The sequence below is a fragment of the Apostichopus japonicus genome, chromosome 10, assembly GCF_037975245.1.
Source record: "Apostichopus japonicus isolate 1M-3 chromosome 10, ASM3797524v1, whole genome shotgun sequence".
Lineage (NCBI taxonomy): Eukaryota > Metazoa > Echinodermata > Holothuroidea > Aspidochirotida > Stichopodidae > Apostichopus > Apostichopus japonicus.
Window position 1 is genome coordinate 8,840,821 of NC_092570.1, and position 13,095 is coordinate 8,853,915.

A 13,095-nucleotide genomic window follows, 5' to 3' on the forward strand; every position below is an offset into this window, starting at 1 on the left:
ATTGTGCAGTAGGTAAAACCATAGTCGTTTATATGGTAAGACCCTATACACGACTTTATAGGTGGAAATACGTATTCTGATTACTTGTTGCAAAGCGCGTATATCAGCTGGACTATAAGTTTTATATATAATTAAATCCGTCAAAAGCAGCAAAAGGGAAGTTATCGAAAGCTTAAAAATATGTTTTCTGATGGGAAAGTAGAAAGTGTTAACCATTTATCACAACAAAAATGTAGATTAAATTGATTATTGTCATTATGCTAAAAAGCATTAGATTTCTTTTAGTACGTGTATCATTAATGAAATAACATCAAAACTTGCCTACTAAAAAGAGTCCGTACATCTGTTGCAACCACTGTGAACTTGAAATCCAGGCGAAAAGCAAACCAGGTGTCCATGGTTGTTTAAGATATTTTATATACCAGAATGCAAAATGCATTGAGGTTTGGATGGCTTCAATGCACTAGACTTCTGCTTGTCAGTATAACCAGGACTAGCTGTTACAATAACAATATGGCATGATAAACACAGGTCAGTCTACTGCACGTGGCTATACACACCTCTACCAAAAACAATAGGGGTATTGTACTCAATGTTATGAATCCACACACCATGCAGTCCACAAATTTGAAAAGAAAAAGAAAAAATCTTATTATCATAGGGAGGCAGCATTTCATGGGTATATCCGATAAAAGAAAATGCAATTCCATCCTTTATATATATCCTTTGCAAACAAGAGCTATGGATATTTAGCAGTGATGATGTGGATAATTGGGTGTTGTTCACGACCATATTAATGGATATCCATTAGCAGCATGAATATTTATTATTGTGTGCACAGCAGATATGAAAAATATTTTACAATGACAGGCAAATTAGTATTGTAAAACCTGCAACAGGACGTCTGTTTGTTGCAATGAGCATGCAATCACAGATATGCTATTTGTTATTGTTTTATGGCATGATTTTATCAGACCTGCACTTTTGCAAAATATGGCTGCATAGTGTTCCATCCCATAGATAAACATACCAGCAATGTTCAGCTCTGTTTGCTTCACCGAGCCCAGATCTCTTTTTAAGAGGCAGACACTATTTTTTGAAATGAATCACTGCTTTACTGAGGTATTACTGTATGCCTTCACTGTGGAGAAATATGATGATTGTGTAAGTCATTGGTAGGACACAAATTCAAAACAACCTACCAGTACCAAAGTCAACGAAATTCAAAGTAGGTTAGCCCGGTATTATTATTTAGGAATTTGTGATTATTACAATCAATAATGCAGAGAGAAAATGTTTGTTCCCAGTTGTGGAATTTACAATATTATGTTGCTATGACAATGTTATTTCTTGCAAAGCAAGTTCATACTGTAATGTCCTATGTTACTTCAAGTTTGTGTTTACTGTACATTTCAAGAATCTGTCAAAATGGTTAAACTCAGTCTAATTTAAATTTAGGTTTTATTGGAGAAGAGACAGTTAATCTTTGAAGGAATTAACTTGTAATTGTGGCTGTGAGCTTGAGCAGGGAGTATAACAACTCCCTGGCTTGAGGCAGGCTGTATACTGCCTTCCTAGTATTGACATAGGTTTGGCCATGGTGGTTGAGAGTTGAAGGCAAACTATGCAACCTTCCTTGTATTGACACATGTTGGTGGTTGTGAGCAGGAGGCAGACTGTATGCAGCCTTCCTAGTATTGACATAGGTTGGGCGTGGTGGTTGGTGGTGGTTGTGAGCTGGAGGCAAACTGTATGCAGCCTTCCTAATATTGATATTGTTCAGCCATGGTGGTTGTGAGTTGGAGGCAGACTGTATACAACCTTCCTAGTATTGACATAGGTTGAGCGTGGTGGTTGTGAGCTGGAGGCAAACTATACAACCTTCCTAGTATTGACATAGGTTGAGCGTGGTGGTTGTGAGTTGGAGGCAGACTGTATGCAGCCTTCCTAGTATTGACATAGGTTGAGCGTGGTGGTTGTGAGCTGGAGGCAAACTGTATGCAGCCTTCCTAGTATTGACATATGTTGGGCGTGGTGGTTGTGAGCTGGAGGCAGACTGTATGCAGCCCTCCTAGTATCGACATAAGTTGGGTGTGGTGGTGAGCTGAAGGCAGACCTTAAGCAGCCTTCCTAGTATTGACACATGTTGGGCATGGTGGTTGTGAGCTAGAGGCAAACTGTATGTGCCTTCCTAGTATTGACATAGGTTGGACATGGTGGTTGTGAGCTAGAGGCAAACTGTATGCAGTCTTCCTAGTATTGACATAGGTTGGGCATGGTGGTTGTGAGCTGAGGGGGTTTTTAGCCCCTGCTGCCTTTTAAGCTGGAAAGGACAATTTTGGTGAATGCAGATAGTTCGCTGGCTGCAAATGGCCTCAAAATGTCAAAACCGTGGACTTTGAATAACATCATTGTTTGAATAACTGTGTATCACAGTCTTCTCATATAGGTCCTGACTCATTTCATTACTTTCTCCGCAGCATTTTCAACCCAAAGGGATCAAGAAGGCTGACAGTGGACATGTCAGCCGAGGACGTCACTCCTAATGGACAGGCATATTCATACCCTGCATGGGTAGACACTGCTGCCATACCACCAGTTAAGCACCCTCACGTCCCCACTTCTCCTCAGTCATCACCTACAAAAGCTATACCAACTGATTTGAAAAAGTTAAAGAAATCTGCAAGGAAAGGCAAATACAAAGGGACCTTAGGAGAGAGGGATAACTTGTGGTATCAAATCTGTATTCGGAAAGTTTCTGCAGGACATGGAATTTATGACGAAGTCTCTAAAGATGTCTTCCTGGAGAGTAATTCATCTAAAGGTGAGTTCAAAACTTTCAAATTTTGAAGCAAGAATAGAGTATTGATCCAAGCTCGAGCTCATTTTTCATATAGACTTAAAGCCTCATTCTGAACTCCATTATAAAACACTGTTACCTCTGCTGACTGTCTAACTAGACACTTTTGGTTCTCACATGTAGCAAAACAATCACACAATTGTGGATGAGCTAACTCCCCCCCCCAAACCCTCCCTCCCACCCGCAAAAAAAAACAAGTGAAGAAGAAAAATTATTGGTCCCTTCACAAAGATTTAGCATAAAACTCTTTCCTATCTCTGTTAAAAAACATCTATCTAAACCTGCTGGTTCACTCCCATATTAGTTATAGTAATATTATTTAAGTGAAGATACATGCAGATGTGTTGACCCACTACTGATCAATATAGATGTAACACGGTATAGAAAGTAGAATGTGACTTGATGGTTATAATGGCAGAGATTTGAGGATCCTTCTCAAATACTGCATTACATAGACATTTCAAAACTCATGGATTCATATGTGAGTCATTCGTTGCATTTGTGAATTTGCATATGTCCATCTCAAGGCTCCATTACTTCTGACACTGTGATGTAAGCGTGTGTTGTATTTTACATGAAGATCAGGGATTACAAGAATTATGAAGATCAAAACTCTATAAGCCTATTGCAATTCTGCAAATTTGCAATGTCTTGAATATTTAGACATAGTAGCATGTCGAAGCATTTGCATCAGTGCCATGCATTTTCCAGTCGTTCTTTTGGAACCAAATGGACCAGCGCCTGTGTTATTTACAAACAAGCCCATATCCATGTTAATGTAGATAATCAAAGATTTAAATTTGCTCATTCTTTGCAAATAGGATAGTTCCTGTGAGCAAACCTAGCACCTCATAATCGTATCAACACAGATAACATGTCAAAACTTAAGAAGATCATTTAGGCTGTTAGGAAAGACTACATGGCTTGCAAAATGAGGCTTGAATAGGTCAATTTATGCCTACTAAGTGGCAAGAACATTTGGCAGGTAAAAAGATTGCAAAATTTTGATTAACTCAATATCTGTTAGAAACCAAGTCTGCTTTAAATTTTAGTAAAATTGCAAAAAAAAGAGAAATAAAAGTGATGACAGAAGGTGGATCAAGATGATGTAACTTCCTTCCTGCTCTTTGCTGTACTTTCACTACAGCTACATAGCTCAGCTAGTCATCAGCAGAAGGTTTGAAATTCAGCAGATTTACTTCCTTATTTACACTTTCAAATTCAGAATTAATGAAACCATGGCAACAGTTTATAGAAACTCATTGAATATAGAATGCGAGTTGGAATTTTTTGGTTTCGATGATAATGGTAACCTTTGCATTCATGATGGCGTATGTGTGTGTGTGAGTGCATTTGTGACGCCCAGCTTGTAAACACAAAATCTCAAGAATGGAAGGTCAGACCAATGTCATATACAATGTGTAGGAGTACCACATTGATTACAAGAAGGCTATTGTTTTTGGTGGAGGTCAATGGTCATTTGGGGTCACCAGGGGTCAGACGGTGAAAACCTTTTAATAACAATATCTCAATACTGGAAGCTTGGGCCAACCTCTAAGTTAGTGTGTAGAAGTACCACATTGTGAAAGAGAAGCCTATTGATTTTGGTGGAGAGCAAAGGTCATTTTGGGTCACCAGGGGTCAAACTGTGAAAACCTCGTAAACACGATATCTCAAGAAGGGTATCATGGGCAGACCTCATATTTGGTGTGTAGAAGTACCACATTGTGTAAAAGAAAAGCCTATTGTTTTTGGTGGAGGGCAAAGGTCATTTGGGGTCACCAGGAGTCAAATTGTGAAAACCTTGTAATCACGATATCTCAATGCTGGAAGCTTGGGCCAACCTCTAATTTAGTTTGTAGAGAAGTACCACATTGAGTTACGGAAGCCTGTTTTTGGTGGAGGTCAAATGTCATTTGGGGTCATCAGAAGTCAAATCGTGAAACCCTTGCAAACATGTACACCCTCACTATACATTACGTCAGATTCATGAGGAAAACTGCTCATGTTACATCATCACAACCACAATGCATTTTTGCATTTTGGTTAATATACTATTACTTTCTTGTTCTCATTCATTACAGATGAAAATTTGGTATTTCCTGCATTTGTGGACCAGAATTACGTGTTCACGTACTATCTCAACTCAGAGGGGAAGCAGAAGTTGTCTCAACTCTTGTGTGTGATAAGCAGCACCCGTCCAGACATTATTTACTGCCCCTTGATGGTTCCGGTAGCTAGCCTTCTCCTCCATTTCATGGATTGTAGCCAGGCCTATGACTGTCTTGCCGCATTGCATACTAGTAACACCTACAAGCACATGGAACAGACTAGAAGTGGTCACGAGTCATTCAGAATGACTTTCGGCAAACTTGTCCAAAGATTTTCGGTAAGCTATTTATTTTTAGCTGGGCCAATTCTTTACTCGTAGACTCTGACTAATGTGATTCTGACAAGATGAAATGCTTAATGTCACCTTTTCATCATGTTTGGTACTTTTAGCAAATTTTAGCAGTTTATCAAATCTGATGTTGTAATAAAGGCCTAAGTTAGATTCCGTTGTGGTAGGACACTAAAGAAGCTTTATTTATAACAAACTATTCTTTTGCATGCATTAAAACTGTTTAATTTCATTTATCAACCCATTTGCCCATATTTTAGCCCTCTTTAGCTCTTTTTAGCCCTCTTGCAAGGTAGCCTTGCAAAGAACTTTAGAGGTTTGCATTTTAACATAATTTATGTCAGTGTCTGTGGAGCAGTTGTTGTCATTCAGCACGATACAATACAAGCATACATAGTAGTTTGTACTTTCAAATAATGTACACTTGATTCAGATTGGAAGTTATTAGTAATATCTGTAATATGGTACAGTAGTTAATACTTAAATATTAGTTAATTCTTTTAATTCTTGTTTCAACTTAATTAATTATTTAATTACAAATACCTGCCAGCATTCTTTCTTTCTGACTGACCTCTTGTAGTAAATGCTGTATTCTAATTGATTAACAGGTAAAAACTAAACAATTGAATAGCATAACATTAGTAGTTAAGAGCCTGATTTCACATGTATATGGCTGATAGGGAAGGATAAAACAGTTTAGAAACAAATGGAAGGCATTCATTTGACAACTCTCAGTGCCAAGATGCATTCAAGAATTGTAAGATTTAATATGGAAGTTATGAATGCATTCTTTGTTTTCTAACTCTGTGGCAGTCATCTGTACACAAGTTGATAGTCCAGAAGACCAATGGTAACCCTCAAGAAGTATATGATGACTGGCTTTTCTGGATTTTACGAGATCTGCCCATACATCATCTGGTGAGCATTATTGTATATACAGTAGGGTTGATTACTTGGTAACCATGGCTACCTACATGATATGGAACCTTGGCTTAGACACTTGGTTTCCATGGCTAGTACATCAGATGGAACCTTTGCTAAAAGACTTGGTAAACATGACTAGTACATCACTTGGAACCTTTGCTAAGAGACTTGGTAAACGTGACTAGTACTCATATGGTATGTTTAGCTATGAGACTAGGCAGCTGTGTTTATAATGGATTATGCAACAGTTCACCCATTGAAATACTTGGTAACCATGGTGAATGCATCATATGACTCTTTACCAACTAAACTTGCCAACCGTAGCCAGTAAGTCATATGGCATTTAAAGCTGAGGGACTTGCTAATCATGGCTAGTACATCCCAAGAAAATTATGGTAAACCATGCATAGTACGATATATGGCACTTTAGCTTTCAGAGAAACTTGCTTACCATGATGGCTAGTTTTTCACATGGCTCCTTTATACCTAAGTGACTTTGTAACCATGTCTCGTTCATCCTATGGTATTCCTAAGAGGTTTGGTAACCATGGCTATTACATTATAATGGAACCTCAGCTAAGAAACTTTGCAACCATGTCTTGTATATAACATGGAACTTTAGCTGAGAGACTTAGTAACAATGTCTCCTTTATCGTATGGACCATTTACTATGGTCATTTTGTAACCCTTGTCTAGTAAATCCTTTTAAAAGCCTTCGCTGCTTTATATTCAAACAACTATAAAAGGAAAGTTAATTAATAGAGTTAAAGATGTTATCATACTTTGCCTATTAGAGGTCTTTAAAAAAGCAATCTATCTCTATTGATGCTGTTTACTAATTTTGGTTCTTGGAATGTTTGGCAGATTTAGAAATCTTTTGTAAATTGTTCCCTAAAATCTTTCTGCAATACCAGACAACTTTTAAAAATCAGTTTTTATTCTAGAAATTCAAGCATTGCGTGAATCCTGTTTGTGAGTTTAATGACTTCCTGTTACTCAATGAGATCCATTGCTTCATCAAGTTAATATGGGTTGTTCCTAACCCATTGGTCATCTAGCCACTGTATAGTAATTTTGCAATAGTAGCAGGAATGCCATCATTTCCTGTAATTGTGTCACCATTCCTTTGGTACCTCTCAGTGTTTACTACTTATTGGTCTGAGTGACAGTAGTCTGAACAGATTACAATCCCCGAATAGAAGGGAACGTGTGATCTCATTTAGTCCATTGGTTGTTACTGTGGATGGTTGAATACGTTTGGTACTTGAAAAGCATTTATATCATGAAGGTAAGGTTAGGATAATACAGATGTAAGAGAACAAATTGACTGGATCTGCTGTATCCATTTAAATTTTAACAAATTTTCCAGATCCGGGTTATGGACTGCTATTTAATGGAAGGCTTGAAGATATTTTACCGAGTTGGATTATCGGTGTTGGTGCTCTACAAGAAACACAGAGGTAAGTCCCTACATATAGGGTAATCTACTAGCTTGTAAGAAAACTTAACATTTGTGTTGACTGAGAAAAAGAAAACTTAGCCAGTCACAAAAAAATGGGATATTACAAAGTGTAGTAATTGATTTTAGTAGTTATTTCATGGGGAAGTCAAAAAGAGACCCAAATGGCAATCAAATGATGGACCTTGACATTTTAAACATTCTCTTTAATGCTTCTCAGAAGCAGAGGACATTGTAATTAATTCAATCCATTCTAGCATAGTTTTTAGGGTGGTCTTGTCAAACTTTAATCTTGCTCATCGGAGAGGGTGAAATTATTATATTCTGTTTCATTTTAGCCTTCAAAGCATCATACATGGTCTACTTAAACCTATGACACACCATACATGGTCCACTTTTAACCTATGACACACCATACATGGTCCACCTTTAACCTATGACACATACATCATACATGGTCCACTTTAAACCTAAGACACCAAATATTGTCCACTTTAAACCTATGACACACCACACATGATCCACCTAAAACCTATCACACCATACATTGTCCACTTTTAACCTATGAGATACCTTACATTGTACATTTCAAACCTATGACACACCATACATGATCCACTTAAACCTATGACACACCAAATATTGTCCACTTTAAACCTATGACACACCACACATGATCCACCTAAAACCTATCACACCATACATTGTCCACTTTTAACCTATGAGATACCTTACATTGTACATTTCAAACCTATGACACACCATACATGATCCACTTAAAACCTATGACACACTATACACTGTCCACTCTTAACCTATGACACACCATACATGATCCACTTAAAACCTATGACACACCATGCATGGTCCACTTTAAACCGATGACACATCACATATGGTCCACTTTAAACCTATAACACACCATACATGGTCCACTAAAACCTATGACACACCATACATTGTCTACTTAAAAGCTATGACACATCACCTATGATCCACTTAAACCTATGACACCATATATTTTCCACTTTAAACCTATGACACACCATACATGATCCACTTAAAACCTATGACACACTATACACTGTCCACTTTTAACCTATGACACACCATACTTGTTCCACTCTTAATCTATTAAGTAGCATAATTGAATAAATTGGATCTTTAAAGTTGTAACGATGACATCCTATCCTATAAATTAACATATGTGATCCTTCTGCCGCCTATGAAGTACCACAGTTCTCTCTGTTACCCTGTTAAGAATCAAATACATTCCACTTTTAACTTATGAAGTTATTGTGTTATGTTTCATTCTAGCCTTTGAAGTACCTTCCTCTTACCTTCCCCTTTTACCCTACTGGAACCATACACAGATACATATGAGGGTAGTCCTGATTGGGGGTTTTATTGTTATTAGCTTGGTGCAAGCTGGTTGCCAAAAAGACCAAAACCCCCTGCAGCATTTTTCATTTATTTTATGTTCTTTTGTAGCGATTTTCAAGTCGAAATAATACATGTAAGAAAGACAGAAATCTCTGGAGCTACTTTGTAATATATCTCCTTGTTTTTATCCAGCAAATTATTGAAAGAATATACCCTTACTTCCCCCTCCCAATGCCAACTCCTATGCCCCTGTTACATGCTTTCATCTTCTAGCCTATTGAAGTTATTGTGTTATGATTCTTCCTAGCCTATGACGGTGCAACAAATATCCCCGCTTCCATTCAGAAGTTTCTTCAGACAACAGATATCTCTCCAGAGGAATTCCTATCTGTAAGTACCTTTCAATGTGTATTCCATTAGTAATTACCAATACAGACAGCCCACCATCATTCACTATTTGGTATATAGTGTTGACCACTTAATTCAATATATCAAAATAAATTTACATAAATATACGTAAAGAACGGTATGTAGAAACTTGGTCACAGGCATAGCAGCCATCGGTCAGTATTTTAATTATAGTACTCTTCATGTTGAAAATTACAGTAATTTTGGCCCAAATCCTTGTTTGTGTGAATCAGAATGCACTTAAGTATTGCACCTGACCATATTGACCATTATTATTATGATCATCATTATAATTATTATTATTATTATATTGTCGTCGTCATCGTCTTTTTAGCTCCATAGAGGAAAGTTATCAAGACTTACATTTCGAGTTTTTCTTTTCTTTATATTGAACTCTGTCAATCTAGTGTATTGCAGCTCTGAAGGTTAACACAATAAGGAAGTCTTTAGTAATAAAAGAAGTTCCACCCCTTCCAGGTCCTGCATGGGAAAATAGATTTGCTATCAAAGAATAGACAACATTTTTTTTTTTTTTGAGGATCAAGTCTTTTTCAACAATGTGCATGTTTTATTTGATTTTTCTTGTCTGGTAGGTGGGCTTCCACTTCAGTGTATTGCAGCTCTGAAGGTTAATATTATAAGGAAGTCTGTAGTAATAATAAAGAATCGTGGTATAATAGATTTGTTATCGAAGAAAAGACGTGTTTTTTTTTTTTTTAACAATGTTCATGTTTTATTTGATTTGTCTTGTCTGGTAGGTGGGCTTCCAGTTCAGAGGTCTGTCCAGGTCTGTGATTGGTGCTTATCAAACAAAGGTCAAGGTCGCAGCAGATGATGGTGATGGTTCGCAGAGCTCTCCTCAGAGTCTCTCCGTACCCATCGCCCTGCGTAGGTCAGGATCAACCATCGTAACGGGAAAACAGGTAATCTTCATCATTACAGTTCAATCAATTCTTCATAACAAAATGGGTATCATCATTAATGTTAATGAAATTCATTCAACCACACAGGTATCATCTAATATTCACTGAATTCTTGCCAAAAAACTGGTATCATCATTATTGTTAGAGAAGTAAAGCTAATCAAGCAGGTATCAACACTGTTAACTGAATTCAATTTACAAAACATTTATGATCGTTATTTAACATTACTGAAATATTTACAAAACTTGCTTCATCAGTAATGATAACCCAATTCTTTCAGTAAAATGTGTCATCATTCATGTCAAATCAATTGTTTTTTGCGAAACTGGTATTTTTGTGAATGTTAACTCAATTCATTGATCGAAAGAGGTATTATCAATAATGTTGACGTAATCCTTTCATGTTCCATTTGATTGCCTTATTAAAGGCATTGGAGACTCGCCCCAAACTGTGTGTGGCCATCTGAAAAAGTTAACTTTCTGTTGCTTGCAAGTGACATTTTGTTTGTGTCGCTACAAAATGCAGACAGTAATGAAACGTGATACTTTGTTATCTTTAGCTGGACCTGAGATGTCCATCCCTGTATCGTTTATACACTGTGCTGTGGGTATTGACCGCAGCTGTATGTACTGACTGTACACTAGTGTCTAATTACCGAAGGTAGCAAGCTGTGTGTGTGTTTTCTGGAATTGATGGTGGTGTCTTTACTTCTGTTACACTTTATTCAAATAGGTTAGATTGGCGGCATTAGACGTTTTGCGTCTTTTTGCGCGAGTCTTCACACCCTTTAAGCCCGCTCTTGGCTGCCAGCGCACTGCCATTCCTATACTTCAATACCTTGCTCCGTCGAGGAGATGTAAAAACTAATTTCATCTTTCCTGTCTACAGCTTCAAACCATCTGGAGTTGGCTGCCTACCCGTTTCTCAATCTATCAGCCGAGTCTTGTGTTCACGTCTGAGGACCACGGTTTCTCGATCAACACATTCTACCAGCGATGTGAATACTGCGAACCAACCATTCTGCTGATAAAGACCATGGACGATGAGGTATGTCTTCATAGATCGTTGCTCTGTGAACAATGATAATTCCTCCAGAGGTGACCATTCTACGTAAATATTCTAAAGTAAATCATTGTGCAGATGGAGGTTAGCGTGAGGTATAAATACCAAACCTGTACAAAGGATCGTGACAGAAATCTCTTGAAATTCCCGTGACCAATACAATGTGTGATCGGCCCCTTGTATTAGTTATAGGAGCAGGTTGTTTATCTTTGTCCTCCACTTATTTACTTCACTCCTCGCTTACCTGTCTCCTCACAACCTTAGCACCTCGTTCTACCGTGCCTATAACGTCCTGGTAAAATAATAACACTTTGCGCCCTCTATGACCGGACCCCCCAGTCTCTGCCCTTCCTTCTCATTCTACCATTAAAAGTGTCATCACATGGATTTCTTATGGAAAACTCCTTTAAAGGAGTGGTCTCATGAGAAGGAAGGGCAGTGACCGGGGGGGGGGGTCCGGTCATAGAGTGCGCACAGTGTTATTATTTTACCGGGACGTTATAGGCACGGTAGAACTAGGTGCTAAGGTTGTGAGGAGACAGGTAACCTCGTCACTCGTAAATATCCAAACCAGTAAGTTTTGGAATTTACAGGACAAAGAATGTGCATGTGTGCTCTAACTTACATATTAACACTGGCTACTTGTGTTGATGCCATGGAGGTATCTGAAGTCGATTTGATTAATGTGAGCGTCACCTCTACGTGACATTTTTCATCAGTGTTCTTTTTGTTTGTCATTGAACAGAGCTGTCGTCAAGTACCACAATTATCGTTAAATTAGTTTGCTGATTTAATTTCCAAAATACTAGTGCTTGTTTTAAGAGAATGCAGAATATTACCTTTAGCCTTTCTTATGTAAGATTTATGTCAGGCACCGTGGTGTCCATGTAAGTCATATCTGTTATGTATGATGTACAAGACTTGTAGCAATGCCTTCTGCAGGTGTATGATCGAGGGAGTCAGATTACTATGGTCCTCTTCGGGCTAATACCGAGTGTTCCATGTCTATATTCCAGGTGTTTGGTGCTTACCTATCAACTTGTTGGGGTCAGAGGAATGATGAGGAACAGAAGACGCCTTACTTTGGGACCGGAGAGAGTTTCATGTTTTCTTTATCACCGGAAGAAAAGAAGTATCCCTGGGTTGGATTAATCGATAATAATAAAGTTAGCGGACCATCAGACCATGCTGCGCATCTCTTTATGCGTGCTCAAGCCAATCTCATAGCTGTTGGTGGAGGGTAAGTGATGCATCTTGAAGGAGTGTGCAGAAGTCTTTTGTGAGGTATTGTAGCAAATACCACAAAAACATTTCATTTTGTGTTATAACCCATATGCAGTACAGCAGCACAGTGCATTCATTACCCATATGCAGTATAGTACCGACATGTACCACACTGTGGTAGGGTATCCAGCAGAATTACATGGAGATGTGAGGTCCTGGAACCTGACAACCATGTGAGGGGTTGGGTGGGCACCCTCCCACCTAGACAATATTAAAGTTTTAAAAGTGAAATGGTTTATTCTGAGACATAGCTAGGCTATAGATTGGGTCTATGATTAGGTCAAAGGCAAGGTTGTGTTTAATAATAAGTACTATATCTGGGGGGTGGGATTGTACACTTCTACAACCAACCCCCTGCCCGGATCCCATCAGGTACAGTACAGCAGTACAG

At 38.2% G+C, this 13,095-nt stretch overlaps 1 protein-coding gene across 2 annotated transcripts in view; it reads left to right on the top strand.

Moving 5' to 3' along the window:
- Window positions 1-13,095, top strand: part of LOC139975415 (GTPase-activating protein skywalker-like) — a 37,243-nt gene that overhangs the window by 19,662 nt on the left and 4,486 nt on the right. For both annotated transcript variants that reach the window (XM_071983399.1, XM_071983400.1), the window contains exons 2-9: window positions 2,481-2,824; window positions 4,945-5,249; window positions 6,075-6,179; window positions 7,555-7,645; window positions 9,335-9,417; window positions 10,194-10,358; window positions 11,247-11,405; window positions 12,437-12,660. In XM_071983399.1, coding sequence (XP_071839500.1) covers window positions 2,481-2,824; window positions 4,945-5,249; window positions 6,075-6,179; window positions 7,555-7,645; window positions 9,335-9,417; window positions 10,194-10,358; window positions 11,247-11,405; window positions 12,437-12,660 — 1,476 coding nt within the window. The remainder of the gene's footprint in view (window positions 1-2,480; window positions 2,825-4,944; window positions 5,250-6,074; window positions 6,180-7,554; window positions 7,646-9,334; window positions 9,418-10,193; window positions 10,359-11,246; window positions 11,406-12,436; window positions 12,661-13,095) is intronic.